This window comes from Rhinatrema bivittatum, chromosome 3, assembly GCF_901001135.1.
Source record: "Rhinatrema bivittatum chromosome 3, aRhiBiv1.1, whole genome shotgun sequence".
Lineage (NCBI taxonomy): Eukaryota > Metazoa > Chordata > Amphibia > Gymnophiona > Rhinatrematidae > Rhinatrema > Rhinatrema bivittatum.
In genome coordinates, this window is record NC_042617.1 from 249,932,361 (window position 1) to 249,954,081 (window position 21,721).

Consider the following 21,721-nt stretch of genomic DNA (forward strand, 5'->3'; position numbering starts at 1 on the left):
CCCTCTCTTCATAAGTGGGCCTGCGGCTCCCTGCCCAAAGGCCACCTGTAACTGCGTGCTGCACGTGGTGGCCCGGTTACAACCGGCTGATGGGGCTCCCGCACTGTGTTGGGGTGGTCTGAGCAGCAGCAGTCTAAGAGGAAAAATTTTCTAGCTGAAAAAGTATGGAAAAAAAAGGTTATTGTTCATAAAGGAAAAGAGACTGCAGAAAGAAGAAGACAGGCAACAATATCTGGAAAAGGAAAAAGACCTGAGAAAAATGCCAGGATAGTGAAGATGCAAATGGAGTGAAAATAGCAAATACCCCCCTTCCCTGTTTTTTACTGTAAGTTTGTTTTAGATATGTTAGTGATAGGAGGACGTGCAAAAGCGGCATTGTGAGACTCAGACGAGAAGGGAAGGAAGAAAGCAGAAGTGCTTAACAAATTTTTCAGTTCAGTGTTCATCAAGGAAGAGCAGGAGTAAACTATAGAAAACAGAACTAAAAAGACTGGAAGTGAGGTGAACTTTAAACAATTTTCAGAAAGTAAATAAAGCAATGGGGCTGACTAGGATATATATCTGAGGGTATTAAGGGAACTTAGAGAAGTTCTGTCAGCTCTGCTGGCTGACAGTTTCAATGTTTCTTTGAGCCAGGAGCAGTTTCAGAGGACTGGAGACAGGTGAATGTGGTTCTTCATCACAAAAGTGAAAGTAAGGAGGAGGCTGGGAACTGCAAGTTGGCTAGTTTAACTTCTGTGGTGGGCAAATTAATGGAATTGCTGCTAAAATAGAGGACAGTGCAGGTTCTGGAATTACAAAATTCAAGGCAGCATAGCATTATCCAAAGATAGGTTTTGTCAAACAAATCTGATCAATTTCTTTAACCAGGTGATCACTTAGTTTAAATGTAGTTTACTTGGATTTCTGTTAAGGCCTTTGACACCGTTCCACATAGGCAACTTATAAATAAACTGAGTGCCCTTGGTGTAGGCTCTAAAATGAATGCTTGGATTAAGAAATGGTTGAGTGGGAAATGACAAATTGTAATGGTAAATGGAGTTCACTCTGAGAAGTGGGGCATTATTAGTGCTGTGACACTGGGATCAGTCCTTGGACCATTTCTTTTCAATATATTTGTAGGTGATATTGCGAAAAGTTTGTCTTTTTGTAGATCGCACCAAAATGGTAGACAGCCAGGAATGGTATGGAAAATGCAAGGAACTGGGCTGCTGATTGGGGAAAGCCAACAGTCACTCAGAAGCACATGGTTTGGAAGGATGCTAACAGAACAGGAAAATTAGGGCATCCCACTAGAAATGTTGCAATAAATGCTAAGGTGGCCCAAGCGCCTTTAAGTAAAATTATCCCTGTCAGCTAATAAGCAGGTTGTAAATTTAAACAAAAACAATATTTTGTACACAAATGCTAGAAGTCAAAAAAATAAGATGGGAAACGTAGAGTGTATATCACTGAATGAAGAGGTAGATATACAGTAATTGGCATCTCAGAGTCCTGGTGGAAGAAGGATAACCAATGGGACACTGTTTTTCTCAGGGTACAAATTATATTGAAATGCTAGGATGGATCAAATTAGTGGAGGGGTGGCACTATATATTAAAGAGGGCATTGAGTCATAGGAAACAAATGCAATGTTGAATCTTTATGAATAGAAATTATAGGTGAAAAATAGCAGTGGAGGTGTATTACCGTCTATCTCACCAGAATGAACAGATAATGAAATGCCAAAAGAAATTAAGGAAGCTAACAAAATCAGCAGCACAGTAGTAATGAGTAATTTCAATTACCCCAGTATTGACTGGGTGAATGTCAAATCAGGACATGCTAGAGAAGTAAAGTTCCTAGATGAAATAAATATATACTTGAGAAAACAATTGGTACAAGAACCAACAAGAGGGGAAACTATTTTAGACCTGGTCCTTAGTGGAACATAGGATTTGGTGTGAAAGATAACAGTGTTGGAGCCACTTGGCAATAGCGATCACAACATGATCAAATTTGACTTAATTGGAGGGAGGACACTAAAGAAATCTACTGTGGCAGCATTTAACTTTCAAAAGGGTGACTATGATAAAATGAGGAAAATGGTTAGGAAAAAAACTGAAAATAGCAGCTACATAGTTAAGAGTTTACATAAGCTTTGGACCTTGTTTAAAAATACCATTTTGGAAGTCCAGATCAGATGTATCCCACGCATTAGAAAAGGAGGAAGGAAGGCTAAACGACTACCGGCATGGATAAAAGGTGAGATAATAGAGGCTCTAATAGCTAAAAGAACATCTTTCAAGAAATGGAAAAGGGATCCGAATGAAGAAAACAGGAAATTGCATAAGCACTGGCAAGTTAGATGCAAAGCACTGATAAGAAAGGCAAAGAGAGAATATGAAAAGAAGCTTGACATGGAATCAAAAATTCATAATAAAATCTTTTTCAGGTACATTCAAAGTAAAAGCCTGTTGGACCATTATATGATCAAGGGGTAAAAGGGGCACTTAGGGATGACAAAGCCATAGCAGAGAGACAAAATGAATTCTTTGCTTTGGTATTCACTGAGGAAGATGTAAGACAGATATCCATGCCACAAATAATATTCAAAGTTGATGATTCAGCGGAACTGAAACAAATCTTGGTTTACCTGTAAGATGTAATTGTTAGGATTCTGTTAGGATAGTTGGTAAGTGGCCCTGGGCCGAAGTGAGAGGTGGTACCGCCCACAGGGAGGAGCCCTGTGAGCCTCACTTTTGGAACGCAAGGTCCCAGCTGACATCAGACACAGAAAAAGTCTTAGAATCTTTATTAAAGAGATAGAAGCACTACCCACGGAGCGGGGAGTGCCAGAGAGGAGGTCTCATAGACCCAAGAGGCACAGGGTCGGTGAAATGAGGAACACCCAAAGGGAACACCTCCGTAGAGTTGGTAATGGTCCGCAGAGCGGGGTACACCAGTGAGGTCTTCAGTAGAGATGGTAGTGGCACGCGGAGCGAGGTACACCGAAGAAGTCTCTAGTAGAGATGTAGTGGTCCGCAGAGCTGGGTACATCGGTGAGGTCCTCAGTAGAGATGATAGTGGTCCGCAGAGCGGAGTGCGTAGATGAGGTCCTAGTAGAGATGGTAATGACCCGCGTAGTGGGGTACACCAGTGAGGGTCTCTGGTAGAGATGGTAGCGGTCCACAAAGTGGGGTGCGCCAGTGAGATCTTCGGTAGAGTTGGTAAGGCCCGCAGAGCGGGTGTTTCCGAAGGATACCTCCATCGAGATGATAATGGTCCGCAGTGCGGGGTACACTAGGGAGGTCTTTGGTAGAGTAGGAAGTGGTCCACAGAGCAGAGAACTCACAAAAGAGCAGTGCTGGTTCCAGGGAAGCCCCGGGGAACGGGGCAGGCAAAGTCCCAGGCGTCAGGCCCTCCGAGGAGCGGATAGCCAGAACGAGAAGAGGACCCCCAAGGAGCAGGTACCTGAGACGTCCACACTGGGAAGCAGGAACTGGAACACAGGGTCCTCAGGAAGCGAGGCGGATATGGCAAGTACGGAACTCTTTGGCAAGTCGTCCATAGGCAGGACGGGGGATGACGTCATCCGTAGGGGATGCCCCTGATATTCCCGCCATGATGTGGTTAAGACTGGCCCGTGCGCGCGCGCGCCTAGAGGGTCCCGATGGTAAGATGGCGGTCGGCAGCATCCGTGCCAACCCAGGAGACCTGGGACTGGTAGGCAGGTCGTCGGCAGCTGGCGGAGGCTGCAAATCTACCCCATGGAGACAGAGAAGCAAAGAAGGAGGTGAGCAAGAGCGGTCGCAGCCGTCTGTGACCGACGGGCGTAACAGCTAAATGCTAAATTTTCTCAATGGAGAAAGGTGAAAAGTGAAGTGCCCCAGGGATTTGTTCTGGGACCACTGCTTTTTAACATATTTATAAATGTCCTGGAAATGGGAACAATGAGCGAGATAACCAAATTTGCCAATGACACAAAATTATTCAAAGTTGTTAAACCATAAGAGGATTGTGAGAAATTGCAAGAGGACCTTGCAAAACTGGGAGACTGGGCATGCAAATTAAATTTAATGTGGACAAGTGCAAAGAAATGCACTTAGGGAAGAATAACCCAAATTATAGCTACAAAATGCAAGGTTCCACATTAGGAATTACCATTCAGGGAAAGGATCTAGGCATCATCATTGATATGTTGAAATCTTCTGCTTAGTCTGCATCAGCAGCAAAAAAAGCAAACAGAATGCTAGGAATTATTAGAAAAGGAATGGAGAATAAAACATAGAATATCATAATGCCTCTGTATTATTCCATGGTGCGACCTCATCTTCAGAATTGTATGCAGTTCTGGTCATCATATCTCAAAAAAGATATATCAGAATTAGAAAAGGTCCAGAGAAGGGCAACCAAAAGATGGAATAATTCCCCTATGAGGAAAAGTTAAAGAGGTTAGGACTCTTCAGCTTGGAGAAGAGAAGGTTGAGGAGGATATGATAGAGTTCTATAAAATAATGAGTAAAGTGGAACGAGTAAACGTGAATCAGTTGTTTACTCTTTCAAAAAGTACAAATACTAGAGGACACACAATGAAGTTACTAAGTTGTACATTTAAAACTAATAGGAGAAAATATTTTTTTACTCTATGCATAATTATGTTCTGGAATTTATTGCCATTGGTGAAAGCTGATAGTGTAGCTGCATTTAAAAAAAATATGGACAACTTCCTGGAGGAAAAGTCTATAAACCATTCTTAAGGTGGAGTTGCAGAAATCCACTGCTTATTCTTGGGATAAGCAGCATGGAATCTATTTACCCTTTGGGATCCTGCCAGGTATTTATGACCTGAATTGGCCACTGTTGGAAACAGGATGCTGGGCTTGATGGACTTTTGATCTGACCCAGTATGCCAAAGCTTTTATTCTTAGGGATTTAGTGGAGCTCAAGGAATGGTCTAGAGTCTGGTAGCTAAGATTTTATATACATCATCACATGAAAGAATCAAATATATTTTAAAATGTGTTTATGTAGCTAACATTTTATGCCACAAAATGAAGAATTATGCATTGGGGCTGCAAAACCCCAAGGGAATGGTACAGTGTAGCGGGTGAAATTCTTCTATGCAGAAATCAAGAACAGGATCCAGGTATGATCATATCTGATGATCCTAAGGTGGCCAAACAGGCAGATAAGGCAACAGCAAAAGCCAGAAAGATGTTTGAGTGCATAGGAAGAGGAATGGTCAGCATACAAAAAGAAGGTGATATTGCCCCTGTATAAGTCCCCATTGAGACTTCATATGGAATAATGTGTACAATTCTGGAGACCCCACCTTCAAAATGATATAAACCGGATGAAGTTGGTCCAGAAGGTGGTTACTAAATTGATCAGTGATCTTTATTGTAAAGCATATGGGAACACACTTGCATACCCCTAGAGGAAAGACAAGATAGGGGAATCATGACAGAGGTATAAATTCACAGGAGTTGAGTCTCTTTCACTCTGGAATGAGGGGTCATAGGAAGAGGGTGAAAGGGGGTACATTCAGGAGTAATCTAAGAAACCTTTTCTTTACAGAAAGGTTGGTGGATTCATGGAACAGCCTCTCAGTAGGGGCGTTAAAGATGATGACAGTATCCAAATTAAAAAAAAAAAAAAGAGACAAGCCCAGGGGATCTCTGAGGGAATAGTAGGGTTTGTTCAGGTGAGCAGTTGTGTGGATGAGCAGAATAGATAAGCCATATGGTCTTTTTCTGCCGTCATGATTCTATGTTTATGATTTTATACTTTTATTCTTATTTTATCTCTTTTATGTCTTCTTAATGACTTAATAACTATATATTTATGTTTTTAAGTCTTATCTGCTGATGTTATTATTTATTTTATTATTTTATTTGAACTTTTAGTAACAATTAGTAACAATTTGAAATAATAATTTTTATCTTGTGACGTTATTATTTATTATTTTACTTGAACTTTTAGTAACACTTTGAAATTATAATTTTGTTATTTAATATTTTTACTGTGTGCTTTGTAAACCGATGTGATGGTTCTCCAAACGACGGTATAGAAAAACTGTTAAATAAATAGAATAAATAAATATGTTCCAATGTTTTTTTTAATCACACTGGAAACATCTGATACAATCAGGACTATTTCTCTATCTTTCTGCTACATTTTCTTGGTCTCTGAATATATGTCTAGGTACTTAATGATTTTCTCTCTCTTCATATGTTTCACAGAATAGTCACGTGGTATTGACTCTATTAGCGGTGCCATGCTTGTGTTTTTCTCCTTTACTGCAATGTCTGATTTTCCAGCATGAAGCTTTTTAATCAGTTGGAATAGGAATGTCCCAGGTAATCATAACTTCTTCATTCTCTAGAGTTCTGGTTAAGATTGTGAATCCCATGTTTTTCTGGCACAATGATTTTGTAGTATTCACGCAGTTTCCACTGGATGAGCTGTGCCACCTTGATGTGCTTTTTTACATCAGTAAGTCGTATCCAGCGATGAGATGTGTAACCATTTTTTCCAGTTCTATAAAAACAGAGTCTGCATTTGTCTTTTTTTACTCTTTTATTTCTTTGCTGGCTGTGAATCACCACTGTCCTATGCTGTAATTATCAATCGCTCATCTTTAGGTTTCTATCCTTATCCATTCCTGTGTCAGGCTGCGATCCATCTGTGGTTGCTGAATTATCTTTTTGTATTCTCCACTTGTTTTTCTTCATTTGCTTGTCTAATTCTTTAAAGAGGTTTTTCTCCTGTTTTGCACATTTTGCTGTTTCATTCCCTACACATTCTGGTGGATTCTCACTCATTTTTATTTATTGGATCATTTATCCACATTTAAGCATGGAGACAGTTGGTGGCAGTTCAGCATGTTTTGAGCAGTTGGACCGTTGAGGTTGTTAAGTATGTTTGAAGGTCTATAACGGTAGCTCTGTATATGTATTATCTATTTCTATAAGATCTATACCCCTTCAGCTCTAGGGATGTACAATCTCGGCATACACTGATTTTTATATATTACCTGGTAGACATAGAGGAAGTTTCTACTTACATTCAATTTTTCAAGATCTTTCTGGAGCAGGTCTATGATTCCAAAGTTATAAGGGAGTGCAAATGTGTTTCCTTCCATGCCTTTTTCAGTTGGAATTTATAACCGAATCTTCTGTCACATTTGCAACATGCAAATGTTTTTTGTGGATCCTTTCGTGTTCTCTTAGGTAGGATTTCAGACTGAAGCTTTTCTCACATTCAGTACACTTAAATAGTTTTTCTCCTGTATGAATTACCTGATGAATGATAAGCCGTGATTTGCGTGTAAAACATTTTTCACATTCATTACATTTAAAAGGCTTGTAACCTGTGTGATGATTTTCATGTTCTGTGAGGTTGGACTTTCTAGTAAATCTTTTTTCACATTTAGTACACTTAAATGGTCTTCCTCTGCAGTGATGTCTTATATGCCATTCCAGCTCAGTTCTGCAAGCAAAGCATTTTTCACACTGATAACATTGTAATCTATGTGCTATAAAGTTTGTTTCCTTAGGGATTTCTATGTCACCTTCAGAAGTTGTACATTTTTTCTCAATTCTGCGATATTGTTGGATCCATCCTTGACTTGACTTCTTAATGAATTTGTTCCCACATTGATTCATTTCTTGGTGCTCAATAAAATGTGAGTTTATGGTGAAGATTTGGCAATTATCTGCACTTTGAAATAGTCTCTCAGTCTCATTGAGGCTCTGGGATTGTAGAAGTTTTGAGCAGTGTTTAGAAATTTTGCCTTTTTCAGGACATGTGTTTGGTTTCTCTCCTTTATTGATTCTCTGAGTTTGTACAAGATTTGGGCAGTGGTTAGAATTTCTCTCTCGTTCAGTGCAAGTATTTAATCTCTCTCCTTTTTGGGCTGTTTTGTCCAATCTAGGTGATGTTACTCTGATGATACCTCCTTCACAGTCAACCAAAGGATCTGGGCTGTCTCTGGAGTTGTCTCTCTGTTTCCATTCCTCCCTCTGCTGTCCATCACACATTCTTTGCATTTCACTATTTTTCCTGAATCCATCATCTGTTGGATAAAAATGAGAGTATGCTCATTAGTTTGATAGCTATGGAGAAGGACATATAAGGGGAAATATCCCATCTTATTCTTTAAAGATCTTTGTTAGGATAAGACTCCATATGAGATATAACAGGAAGTGGTATTGCTTGAAGACAGGTACAGGTTGGCAATAGCACATAACGAAAAGTAACACACCATGTCCGATCTCTTCCATACCTCCAATACCTGCAGGATTTTCCTTCACGAGGGAAAGCAAGGATCCATAACCAAGCACTGTAAAGTACTTACACAGGAAGAATTGTTCCCTTCACTCTGATTACAATCACTAACTGAAAACTCTGCAATGTGCTGAACCCCAGGACTGCGAGCATAAAACATCCAAATCCTAAGGTCTTGGTGCTAAAAACATAACTGGAAATTATTAGCAGGATTCAGAATTGCAGGCGGATTTTAAAAGCCCTACATGCGCCAAAGCCAAGGGATATGCACCTTGGGGCCGGTGCGCCCTGCAGGGATTTTAAGAAGCGCCCGAGTACACGCGTATCTCCTGGTGTGCACACAAATCAAAACGTTAAAAAAGGGATGGGGGGGGGGGCGTGGTCGGTGCGCAGCATGGACGGGACACTGGCATTCCGGGAAAGTCACCTGAAATGTGAGCGTAAATTCTTACACACCCAAGCACGCGCCAGGGTCCCCTACCACATCTTTACTTCTGCTATGGATGGCATGTACGTTTTAAAATAATAATATCAGGCACATCAGCGGGGTTTATGGCATGTACGATTTAAAATAATAATATCAGGCACATCAGCGGGGTTTATGGCATGTACGTTTTAAAATAATAATATCAGGCACATCAGTGGGGTTTGAAGGGTCGGGGCTCATATGGTAGAAGGGAGGCTATCTAACTTGGGGGGGGGGTCTGGAAATCCTATCCTTTACTGGGGGAAACTGGGAACAAACGGGGGAAACGTGTATTTGCATTGACCTGCGTACCTAGCAAAGTCCTTCCACTTACATGGTAGAAGCGTGCATATGCGCCCGTCCAAATAAAATTGTGTGCACATGTATGTGTGCACTGCCGACTTTATAACATAAAACGGCTGTGGCATACCGCGAACATGTACGTTTGCACAATTGTTTAAAAGCTATCGTCTTAAGGTGTGAAGTCTGAAACACTGCACAGCACACATAGAAATTCCTTTACATAGTACATGACAATTCTTTGTCACCTCTCTTGGTATCAATATCCTCCTCTTCTCCCTCCAGCTGGTCACTAAGATGAGGTTCTTCTATTTTCACAATTTCTAGAGTGGGGTCAGGATTGTAATTTTCGCTGCCTATTTGAAAAATGGGAAAATATCTTCAAGTTTAAACAGCCTTGGATGTTGACTTAATGTTGAAGTGGTGGGAAATCTGAGAGCTTTTAAAATGTAAGTGTCCTGGTGGAAGGAGTTAAAGAAGCTCTGTAGCACCGCTATAGGAAAATTGGTTCTTACCTGCTAATTTTCGTTCCTGTACTACCATGGATCAGTCCAGACTCCTGGGTTTTGTCTCCCCTTCAGCAGATGGAGACAGAGAAGTTTTGACTGACACTGTCCTATACCATGAGGTGCCACCTGCAGTCCGTCAGTCTTGAACTGTATCCAAGCCAGATGAAAAAAATCTCTAGCAAACATTAAGTATAACTAATTTTGTCCCCCAGACAAGAAGAGGGATGTAGAAACCATGCAAACCTAAGACCTGTCCACCCTAGGTGGGACCGGAAAACAGAGCCATTCCTCAGAGCAGAGAAAACCTAATAATTGATCAAGCGGACTCTCTCCTTTCCTCTTTCATGAACTGGGCGGGACTCTGGACTGATCTGTGGTACTACAGGAACAAAATTTTGCAGGTAAGAACCAATTTTCCTTTCCCTGTATGTACCTGGATCAGTCCAGACTCCTGGGATGTACCAAAGCTTCCCTATCCAGGGTGGGTCCTCAAGAGTCCCGCTCGCACTTTCTCCAAAACCCCCAGAACCTGGGGCCTGGATATCCAAAAGATAGTGACTGGCTAAAGTGTGTAAGACTTCCAAGTAGCCACTCTACAAATCTCCTGTGGTGAAACTTGCTGACACTCGACCCATGAGGCCACTTGCGACTAGGTAGAATGCGCCACAGACTGGAGTCGGACAACCCTGAGCAATGTATGCTGAGTCAATTGCCTCCTTCAACCAGCATGCGACAGTGGCCCAAGAGGCCATGTGCCCCCTTCTAGGGCCACTCCACAACACGAAAAGAGGATCCAAGAGGCGGAAACTGTTCATAACTTCCAGTTAACGCAACAGAGCCCATCTCACGTCCAATCTCCGTAAGTCTTTAGCCTGATGAGAGGGGGAATCCGAAGCTGGAAAGGATGGGAACTCCACCAACTGATTCAAAGGAAAAGAGGATACCACTTTTGGAAGAAAGAAGGGAACCATTCTCAAGGACACACCTATATTCGTAATCCATAAGAAGGGCTCCCTACACGACAAGACCTGAAGCTCGAGCCAAAGATATAGCCACCAGGAAGATCATCTTTAAGGTAAGGTCCGTAAGCGTCGCCCACTTCAAGGGCTCAAACAGGGGCGCACACGTAGCCCCCAGGACCACATTAAGGCTCCAGGAAGAGCAGGAATTCCGAAACCATACTACGTCTGGATTAGCCGCCAAGTCAACTCCTCGCACCTTACTGAAAACAACCTAGAGCCGCTACCTGAACTCACAGGGAATTAAAGGATCAACCTTTAACGAGACCATCCTGCAAAAAAGGCCAAAACATCCCCCGCGGAGGCATGAGTAGGCTCAACTTTGTGCAGCAAACACCAAGGCTCGAAACTCAGCATACACCAGAGAAGTAGAGGTCTTCCTGGACTGCTAGAGAGTAGTGACTACTGCATCCAAATAACCATTATTCTTTAAACGCTCCCTCTCAAAAGCCAGGACACTAGACAAAAGCGATCTGCCTCTTCCAAACAAATGGAGTCTTGACGCAGCAGATTTGGCAGTAGATGAAAGAGTAAGGGCCTGTCCACTGCCAGGTTAATCAGATCCGTGGAACCACGGCTGCCTCGGCCACTCCAGAGCTACCAAGATTACGTTGCCTGGATGAGCCTATATGCGTCGCAATACTTTGCCGATTAAGGGCCACGGGGCGTCCACCCCCTCCGCCCCTGTCTCCCATTGCCGGCTGAAGAATCTTGGGGCTCTGGTGTTGCGTAATGACGCCATAAAATCCATGCACAGCCTGGTCCATCCACCTGCGGCAAATAAGGAGAAAAACCTCCTCAGACAGTTCCCACTCCCCGGGATCCAGCTGGTGATGGCCGCTTGAACGTTGTCCGTGCCTGCAATATGGGAAGCTGTGATTCTCTCCATATGCATTTCTGCCCAGCTGATCAGCTCCCGGGCTTCTAAGGCTACTGCTCGGCTCTTAGAACCACCCTGACGGTTGATGTAAGCCACTACTATTGCATCGCCTGACAGGACTCTCACCGATCTCCCTTGCACCAGGGGGAGAAGAGCCTGAAGAGTAAGTTGAACAGCTCTGGTTTCCAACCGGTTGATGGACCACGAGGACTCTACCATCGACCAATGGCCCTGCACCGATCTGTTCCAATAGAATGCGGCATCTGTGATTACCACCGCCCAAAAGGTGACTTCCAGGACTACCTGTCAGCAAAGCTTGACCGGGATGAGCCACCAGGAGAGACTGGACCACGCAGACTCAGTAAGTGGAAGTGGTAGCTGAAACTGTTTGGAGATCGGGTCCCTTCAGGATATTAAGACTGATTGAAGAGGCCTTATATGAGCAAAGGCCCATGGAACCAGCTGCAGGGTGAAAGCCATTGACCCAAGGACTTGCAAGTAATCCCAGACCCTGGGCAGGCGCTTGGTCCACAATGAGTGAACTTGGGATTGCAACTTGGGATCCACTCCACAGTGAGGAAAACCTTGCCCAACCTTGTGTCGAAGAAAGCTCCTAAGAACTCCATGGTCTGGGAGAGAACCAGGTGACTATTAGCCAAATTGACCGTCCAGCCCAAGGACTGCAAGAGATGCAGGATGCCTCCCAATAGAGAGACTGGCTTCACCAGAATCAGCCAGCCATCCAGAAAGGATGCACCAGCACTCACTCCCTCCGGAGGGCTGCCACCACCACTACCATCATACTGGGCGCTGACACTAGGCCGAAAAGGCAGGGTGCAAAACTGAAAATGTTCTCCCAGAATCATGAACCATTGTTGTTTGGGCTGAATTCCTATGTGCAAGTAATCCTCTGACAAGTCCAGGGATGCTAGGTACTCTCCCTTGTAGACCACTGCAATTACTGACCGCAAAGTCTCCATGCGGAAACGTGGTACCTGGGACGCCTTATTCACCACCTGCAAATCAAGAATGGGCCGGAAGGAGCCTTCCTTCTTTGGCACTATGAAGTAGATGGGATATCAGTCTGCCTTACACTCTGCACAAGGCACCGGCACGATGGCTCCCAACTTGCTGAGGCGATGGACGATGTCTCACACTGCCAACTTCTTTTGTTCGTAAGAGCACGAAGAGACAAGAAAAACTATCCCTGAGGGACCGAGCAAATTCTAAGGTGAAGCCTTGCCTTGTTATGTCTGAGACCCACTGGTCAGACGTGATTTTGGCCCACTCCTCGTAAAAAAAGAGCCAGTCGGCCCCCTATCAATGGAACAGAGGAGTGGGCCGGCCTCGCCTCATTGGGAAGATTTTGCTCCCCCCATGGCATGGAACGATTGGTCTCTGCTAGACCGACAGCCGCGAAAGACTGATCCCATGACTGCTGACTGCCTGAAGTTTGCCTTGAGGAAGAATCCGATGCACCTTATTCTCTCCAAGGGATTTGATCATTTCCTCTAAATCCTTGCCAACTACCAACTTTCCCGCAAAGGGTAAAGAACCCAGTTGTGCTTTGGAGGAGGCGTCCGCCGACCAATTCCTCAACCAGAGGAGCCTGCAAGCGGAAACAGCTGATATCATGGTCCTAGCTGAGGTTCAAAGTAGATCATACAATGTGACTGCATTGTAAACTGCCACGGCTTCCAGCCGATCTGCCTGAAGTGAGTCCGAAGCTGCCAAGGGCTTATCCCCTTGCAATTTCTGCACCCAGCGAAGACCCGCTCTTAACATAAAGCTGCTACACATAGCTGTGCTAGCTTCCATAGCAGAGACCTCAAATATCTTCTTGAGATAGCGTTCAAGCTTCCTATCCAGAAGGTCCTTAAATGCTGCGGCGCCAGACACTGGGATAGTAGTCTTCCTAGTAACCACTAAGACTGCAGCATCCAGCTTAGGGACCCTGAAAAGGTCAAGCGCCTCTTCTGGGAGAGGGTATAACTTGTCCATCCCCGACAGACCTTGAGTGCTGTGTCTGGAGTATCCCATTCCCCATGGAGCTACGACCACCAATTGAGCGCCCTCCTGAGGAGCCTCGATACTCAGTTCCTCCAGAACTGCAGGCCATTCCTTGAGGATCCTGGGCAAGCGGGTCATCCTGGGCTGAAGCTGCAGAAGAGGAATCCACCGTGGGCTGGGCTACCAAGGGTCACTGGAAACCTTTCAACCTCCTGACCCCCTCCTACTCCAAGGTCCTAAGTTTCTTGGCAGCCGAAACCCCCGCCTTCTCAGAGGCTTTGGACTTCTTAACCACCTGGAAGGGAGCCCCGTTTTCCCCATGTCTCTTAGTAGATCTTCTGGACATAAAGGCCTTTTGCAGCAGGAGAATAAAAACAGAGGAGAAGGAGGAAGAAGAATCTAAAGCCTCCCCAGGGTGCCCATCGAAAAAAAACCATTCTGCTCCCCCGCAATTTGGCCCCCTCTGGAGGCACCAGCCTGCAAAGATAAGGGAGGAGGGAAACCCCCGCAGTCAGCGTGGGAGAAGCAAAGGCAGCCAAAATGGCCTCCGTTCCCGCACTAAACGGGAATGGGCCTACCGGGGGCTGCTGCACTGAGGAGAGCCTCCCAGGCTCTGGCGCAATGATTGTTTGCCCTCCCCACAGGGGAGGGCACCTAGAACCATGGGTCCTCTGGGGGCTGCCGTGCCGAGGAGAGCCTCCCAGGCGCCTGGTGTGATGATTGTCTCCCTCCCCCCCCCAGGAGTGGTTGCGTGCACATCCTCAGAAGTGGAGCAGGCCAAACCATGTGGCATTGGGGGCGGTGGGTGGAAGCGAAATGGGCAGGGGGGGGACGACAAAACCAGCGGAAGAAAGACACCGGGGGGCCAAAGAGAGAGAGAGAGAGAGCCTCCACAACGGTCACAAATGGGACCCCAGCCACCGCTCTGCCTACCCGCTCTTTTTCTTCCTGACCTTTTTTTTTTAAACTTTACCAAGAGAACAAGCTGCAGGCTCAAAGAGATCTCTCTCAGGCTGAGTGAATAGGGCTCCCCGGTATCAACCCTGACCGGTCAACAAGAGAGTGAGCATCTGAAGGAATCCGACCCTCTGCTCAAATGCCTCAACTACCAGGGGGATGGTCCCACCAGGACCTGACTACCTCCTGGGAGCCTGTAGAATCTTATGCCGTCAAACTTTTCTTTTTCCCCCTTTTTTCAATCAGACTGCAGGTTTTGTACCTCCACCATCTGCTGGAGACAGAGAAATAATGACGGACTGCAGGTGGCACCTCATGGTATAGGACAGTGTCAGTCAAATCTTCTGTCTCCATCTGCTGGAGGGGAGGTAAAACCCAGGTGTCGACCTCTCATGCTCACCTCTTTTTTCCCTGCTCCATCAAGTCTGGGAAGAATGGCGGTCTCTGCCAGTCCCCGCTGACCTCTCCGGTGTTCCCAGGATAGCGTAGGTGCTGCCGACCGCCATCTTGGACCCGGAGTTACCTAGATGCTCGTGCAAGGTCCTCATTTGAACAAGTCATGGTGGGAACCTTGGGGGCATCCCCGCCCGATTACGTCAACCCTCTAGTGTATTTAATCTGACCAGCCCTTGCCTTCCTCGAGTTAGCAAAGAGTTCCATCTTGCTGAATTCTCCACATTCAAGGACTTCCTGTTCCTGACCTGGTTTTGGCATCCGGACACTCTGAGTACCTGCTCCTCGGGGGCTCCCCTGCGTTCTCAGCTATCTGCTCCTCGGAGGACCTTCCTGCCTGTCTGCTACTAGACCTGCTTCTCAGGTCTCTCTCTCTCCTGGAACCATCTCTTGTGAGTACCTCTACTGACTTTTACCATACGAACTGTATTGTGGATTCCACGTGATGTACCCCGACCCTCGGGCCACTACCGCCTTTCTTCAGTAGAAGCCATTTGGCTTTCCTGCTCTACCTATACACCATCTACAGGAGCCACTTCCGGGTTCCGGCCTCTCTCACCAGTTCTTCAACATCTACTGTACAGACATCCTCGGCATACCCTGCTCCGCGGGCCACTACCGGATTTCTCAGCTGTGGTCTCACTCTGTGTAATTCCCATTGCCCAGGACTGTACTACTCTATCTCCAAATCTGTGGACATTACTTTTTCCTTCCTTCATTCTACATCCCTCCTCCCTGCTGCCGCCAGGGAGGGCCATCTTGCCTTTCTCCTTTTATCTGCCAGCGTGCACAACTCACATAAAACAAAAACACCTGCGGATGGAAGGGAGGAACGGGGAGCATGAAGGATCAGCATTTTGGAATGGAAGAGCAATGGATGGAAAATCTCATAGAAAATGATAGACAGGAGGTGATGAAAGAAGGAAAGAGGGCAAGGAGACAGAGGAGAGAAAGATAGAAGAAGCACAGAAACATGACAGCAGAAAAAGACTATCTACATAGCCCATCCAGTCTGTCCATCTCTGCAATCTCTACCACTCCAAGAGACTAAAGAGGGGAGAAGAATAAAATATTAGAAAGGGGAAAGGAGGTGCCTTTGGAAAGATAGGCTATAATTTAGTAGTGGAAAAGGATGAGAGAGGGAAATGGAGAAGAAAAGAATGAAAGGCAAAAAACATAGAATTGAAAATGCTAAAAAGCAGAAATAAAAGAAATAGAACAAAAAAGTGTTCCCTGCAACTAAGATTGCGAAGTCGGAATACCTGATTATAATGCTTCGTTCTCACTACGTCTAGCTCAGAGGAGGCACCTTTCTTGTAAGAAATGTTTGTATCAGCTCATCATTAGCTTTAATCCAAGCTACATCACCTGCTTCATGCAGCTACTCACATGTGCCTGTGATTGGGAGGTTTCCTCTTAGTTCAGATTCATGGGGTTCAGTCTTGAATTCTTCTTGCTTAAATTGGATTAAAATGTCAGGTTTGACATTTGGGAAGCCTGTTATGGGAAAAGATGGTTAAAATATGATTAGAAAATGTACCCCAAATCAAGTATTATCAATGCAAGTGAGCTCAGTTATACTGCTCTCATAGCCACTGCCACCAGTGTAGAGCTTAGAATGGAGGGGTGCTACTGTGCTGATTATCATCAGAAATTATTCTAGCAGTACCCTGATCACTTTAATACAGGAGTGGGAAAATGTTAAGAAAACAACCTAGCTCTTTGATGTGTAAATTGGATTTAATGTATAAACAATGCTCCCTGAGACTGCTTCTGAATTGCCTTGCTGGTAATGCCGCACTCTCTGGAATATCCCAGACTTTATTTAAATAAAGATCTTTCTTTAAGCTGCCCATATTTAAGGATTAATTTTGGTTAAACTACAACAGAATGCTCTCTGTTTCCTTACATTTCTAATCTTCCTGTTTTCTTACTATAAATAATGCAAGCTCCTCTTATGTTTTATTTAAATATTCTGTTTGTCCTCTTGTTCCATTAACTTCATTGAATAAGGATGATACCTTCCCTAGAGATCTTATAATCTAATAGTGAGTAAAGATGTCCAGGAGGAATTTTATACTTATTTATTTTAAATTATTTGTATTCCACCAATCCACGAATCTTGGTGGATCACAATACATACACAATTGTATCACAAAAGACAATAAACGTCAATAGACTGACATAATTAACATAAAACAAACATCCAATTCATGTTCCCAATAATCACCTTCCTTAAGCTGGTCCAGATACAGCCCCACATCCTCTAGGGCAACTCATTAACAAAGGCCCTACAGAAAAAGTGTGTTTTAAGAGACTTCCTAAACTTCAGGTAGTCTTTTCCTACCCTAATCTGTTCTGGTAGACTGTTCTATATAATTGGCCCAGGATTTCTGAACCTATGGTTTCTTGATTCTGTTAGCCAAAGGAACATTTAAGAGATTTTGTATTGACAAGCGAAGTAATCCCATGGGTTGGTATTTTTGGATAGTTGTCAAAATGCCCAGAGGAAGCATATTATGTTGTGCCTTAAAGATTGATGTAAGGGCTTTAAACTTACTTCTCCATGAAAGTGGGAGCCAATGCAGTGTATGCAACACTGGAGAGATATGGTCCTGTAGCAAAGTACTTGCCTGTTACAGAGGGTTGACTCTCTTCAGTTGTCTCTAATTTAGGTGGATCCATGAAGATCAGATCTTCCTCTTGTTTAATGCTCAGTGAGAACACAGATGTTACAATTGGAAGACCTGCAAAAAGAAAACATGTAGAAAATTTCCCTGAGGCACTGGGAGCAATTTTCAAACTGTATGGGCTGATTTTCACAAGTTCTCAAAGTGAAAGCATGCAGGTACTGTGTACTTTACTTCACAGATTTTGTACTTCACATGTTTTTCACATGTTTTTCACATGTTTTCACAGATTTTGTATTTCACATGCAGGTACTGTGCACTTTACTTCACAGATTACCTGGAAGATAATACTATACTGGCTCCATCACAATACGGATTTCGTAAATCCCGAAACACAGAATCCCTTCTGATTTCATTCATGGATTCCGTTCTACTGAGCTCAGAAAAAAAGACAACCACACTTACTTATTCTCCTCGACCTGTCGGTGGCTTTCGACACGGTTAACCATTCAATCCTTCTCAACCAATTAGCTGAGATTGGCATCTCAGGCACAGCCCTAGACTGGTTCCGCTCTTTCCTCAGCAATAGATCATTTAAGGTAAAAATCAATAACAAAGAATCACAATCTATCAGTTCAAACTTGGGAGTCCCTCAAGGCTCTTCCCTCTCCCCTACCCTATTTAACATTTATCTGCTACCGCTCTGCCTCCTCCTTTCTAAGCTGAAAATCAAACACTTTATTTACGCGGACGACGTCCAAATTCTCATTCCTATTAAGAGATCCCTACAAAATTCATGAATCTTCTGGGAGAATTGCTTTCTTTAAATCAGCGCCCTCCTCACCAAACTCAATCTAGTAATCAACAAAGACAAGACAGAATACCTCATCATCTCTCAGGAAGATAACCTTATATCTAGAGATACAGCCTCACCCGTAAATGGTCAACAACAAATAGTCCTCAACTCTCCCCCCAACCCCACATCAACTTTATCGAACAACCTCAAAAACTCAACCTTCGTAAGAGACCTAGGAGTGCTCATTGACAATCAGATCAACATGAAAAAATTTATAAACAACACGACAAAAGAATGCTACTTCAAACTACAAGTTCTGAAAAAGCTAAAACCACTACTGCATTTTCAAGATTTCCGCCTCGTTCTACAAGCAATCATCCTTACAAAAATTGATTACTGTAACTCTCTACTAATTGGTCTTCCAGCTACCACCATTAAGCCTCTACAGATGCTACAGAACTCTGCAGCCAGGATCTTGACCAACTCTAAAAAAAGAGACCACATCACACCTATCCTATACATCCTCCATTGGCTACCGATCAAACATAGAATTCTATACAAAATTCTAACCATCATGCATAAATCTTTACACAACTCAGCCCCAATGGATATCACATTTCAGCTACGCACCCACAAATCCAAGAGACCGATCAGGAAAGCTTACCAAGGCACCCTATTCGTCCCTCAAGTCAAATCCTCGCGAAGTAACAGGGCACTATCCACCGCAGGTCCTACCCTCTGGAACACCCTCCCACCAGAACTCAGACTAGACTCCTGCCAGATCTCGTTCAAGAAAAAACTGAAAACATGGCTATTTAGTCAGGCATTTCCTTGAAGACCCAATATATACTATCCAAGACATTTTTTTAATTGATTCTATTTGTTATAAATTCACCATTTATCCGTCCCTATTTTACATCTTCTTTCTTTTGCCCCTCCTCCCTATCCCCTTTTTCGTGTAAATCCCAATCAATCTTTTCCCCTTGTTTTTCGTTTTTATCATTTAAGGCACATTTAATCAAATTCGCTATAAGAATTGTCACTAATGATCTCTAAAGGTTCAAATGTTTAATTTGTTACTAGTATTCTATGTAATGCTCGTAAGCACTATTATATTGTTCCATGTTCTTTGTTCCATATAATGCTACTTGGCAAGCTGAATGTAATGCTCGTAAGCACTATTATATTGTTCCATGTTCTTTGTTCCATGTAATGCTACTTGGCAAGTTGAATTGTTTTACTGTAAACCGGTTTGATTTGCATCCAATGCAAGAAGATCGGTATATAAAAAACCTAAATAAATAAATAAATAAATAAATAAATAAATACTTTATCTTTGAAAAATGCCCAAGGAGAAGGTAGTCCCAGATATCTGCACCTGTTTTTTTCTGTAAAAATGTTTCCTAGCCCAAAAAGTAAAGCAAAGTTGTGAAAATACAAAACTAACAGGTGAATTTTCAAAGGAGTTATGCATGTAAATATAACATACTATTGTAGCAATTTTCAAAAGCCATATACCTGCGTTAAGTGCACTTAACATGGGTAAAACCTATTGCCAATTCAATGGCATATGCTATAGCAATTTTTTTATGTCCACTTATACAGGTAAAATGCATTTACACGTGTGAAAGTGTCTATAAGAAACTTCCTCAAACCACTTTAAAGGACTGGCCACAGGTATCTGGCCCGGTCCTCCTTAAGGACCAACAATGCAAAGGACTCTGGCCAGGGGTGTTCCTTCTAGCCTGGGTTAAGTTGGCAGGGCCGAGAGGGGCTAGTGGGGCCTGGGAAGCAGAGAGAGAGAGAGCTACTGCATGAAAGGACCTCCTGTGTTTAAAGGACTGTGCAATACCTGAAGTAAGGTGAGCTGTGTCGTTTATTCTGACTCCTGAAGTGAAGATGTGCTACCATATTAGTTCTGAGTTTGTTTCGCTGTAAATAAAGTGCACTTAGGGGCGGATTTTCAGAGCCCTGCTCGCGTAAATCCGCCCAAAACCGGGCGGATTTACGCGAGCAGGGCCCTGCGCGCCGGGAAGCCTATTTTACATAGGCCTCCCGGCGCGCGCAGAGCCCCGGGACTCGCGTAAGTCCCGGGGTTCTCCGAGGGGGGCGTGTCGGGGGGCGGGCCCGGTCGTCGCGGCGTTTCGGGGGCGTGTCGGCAGCGTTTTGGGGGTGGGTACGAGGGGCGTGGCTACGGCCCGGGGCGGTCCGGGGGCGTGGCCACGCCCTCCGTACCCGCCCCCAGGTCGCGGCCCGGCGCGCAGGAGGCCCGCTCGCGCGCGGGGATTTACTTCTCCCTCCGGGAGGCGTAAATCCCCGGAGAAAGGTAAGGGGGGGGTGTAGACAGGGCCGGGGGGGGGTGGGTTAGGTAGAGGAAGGGAGGGGAAGGTGAGGGGAGGGCGTTAGAGGATTCCCTCCAAGGCCGCTCCGATTTCGGAGCGGCCTTGGAGGGAACGGGGGTAGGCTGCGCGGCTCGGTGCGCGCCGGCTATACAAAATCGATAGCCTTGCGCGCGCCAATCCAGGTTTTTAGCAGATACGCGCGGCTCCGTGCGTATCTACTAAAATCCAGCGTACTTTTGTTTGCGCCTGGAGCGCAAACAAAAGTAGGCCTTTCGCGCGCCTTTTAAAATCCGCCCCTTAAGGAACAGCCATAGCCTGCTTCCTGCTTCCTCTGGCTGTTATCAAGCTACCACAACGTGTAAAAACAGCATGTAATTTACCTTGGTAAAGAGCCATCTACATGCGGAAATGGCTTTTCAAAATTGTGCTCTGTATTGACTTTAAAACTCCAAATGTTTGATGATTATGACTCATCTCCTCTCATCTGAAAACGCAAAGCCCTTTAAATCCAAAACATTTACTTACGAATGGTGGGGTCATTCATGTTTTCTTTTCCCTCCATCTCACAGTTTTGAGTGAAATATTTCTCATCTTCTTTTTTAATCTTGAATATTACATCAGGATTAATAATTGAATAACCTGTCAATAAAAAAACAGCAAATTTATATTTCAAATTTGTACCAATATAGCCTCAGGGGGTTTCATCTGTGTTTTGTTCTGATGGAGCAGTGTGTGTGTATGTACGGATGTGTGTGTGTGTGTGTGTGTGTGTATATATATATATACACACACACACACACATATATATACACATACACACACACATATATATATATATATATATATCTTTATCTTTGAGTTGTATATTTGCCTGACAAAGCTTGGTGAGAAGAAATGGATGAGAGAATCTGAATTAGATGTTCATGCAGACAACAGGGTAAATCAGCACTGGATCAGCCTATTCTTATAATACGAAGTCTTTTATTAAGCTTAGCTTTAACTGAATACGAAATACAAGAGTGAAAAAATTATCTGAAATCTTGTGTGCCAAGTCAAATTGTTTTAGGAGCCAGGAGCAACATTTTGTC

At 44.1% G+C, this 21,721-nt stretch overlaps 1 protein-coding gene across 3 annotated transcripts in view; it reads right to left on the reverse strand.

Annotated features, from left to right (window-relative positions):
• The window catches only part of LOC115087340 (zinc finger protein 10-like), a 49,467-nt gene that overhangs the window by 2,441 nt on the left and 25,305 nt on the right, over window positions 1-21,721 (reverse strand). Inside the window, exons 3-7 of one of the 3 annotated variants that reach the window (XM_029594435.1) lie at window positions 21,159-21,272; window positions 17,499-17,612; window positions 16,255-16,362; window positions 9,286-9,393; window positions 6,083-8,059 (exon numbers count right to left, since the gene is read on the reverse strand). In XM_029594435.1, coding sequence (XP_029450295.1) covers window positions 7,134-8,059; window positions 9,286-9,393; window positions 16,255-16,362; window positions 17,499-17,612; window positions 21,159-21,272 — 1,370 coding nt within the window. In that variant the 3' untranslated portion in view covers window positions 6,083-7,133. Of the gene's footprint in view, window positions 1-6,082; window positions 8,060-9,285; window positions 9,394-16,254; window positions 16,363-17,498; window positions 17,613-21,158; window positions 21,273-21,721 lie in introns of those variants that run through there. The other 2 variants (XM_029594436.1, XM_029594437.1) reach the window with 2 other exon arrangements.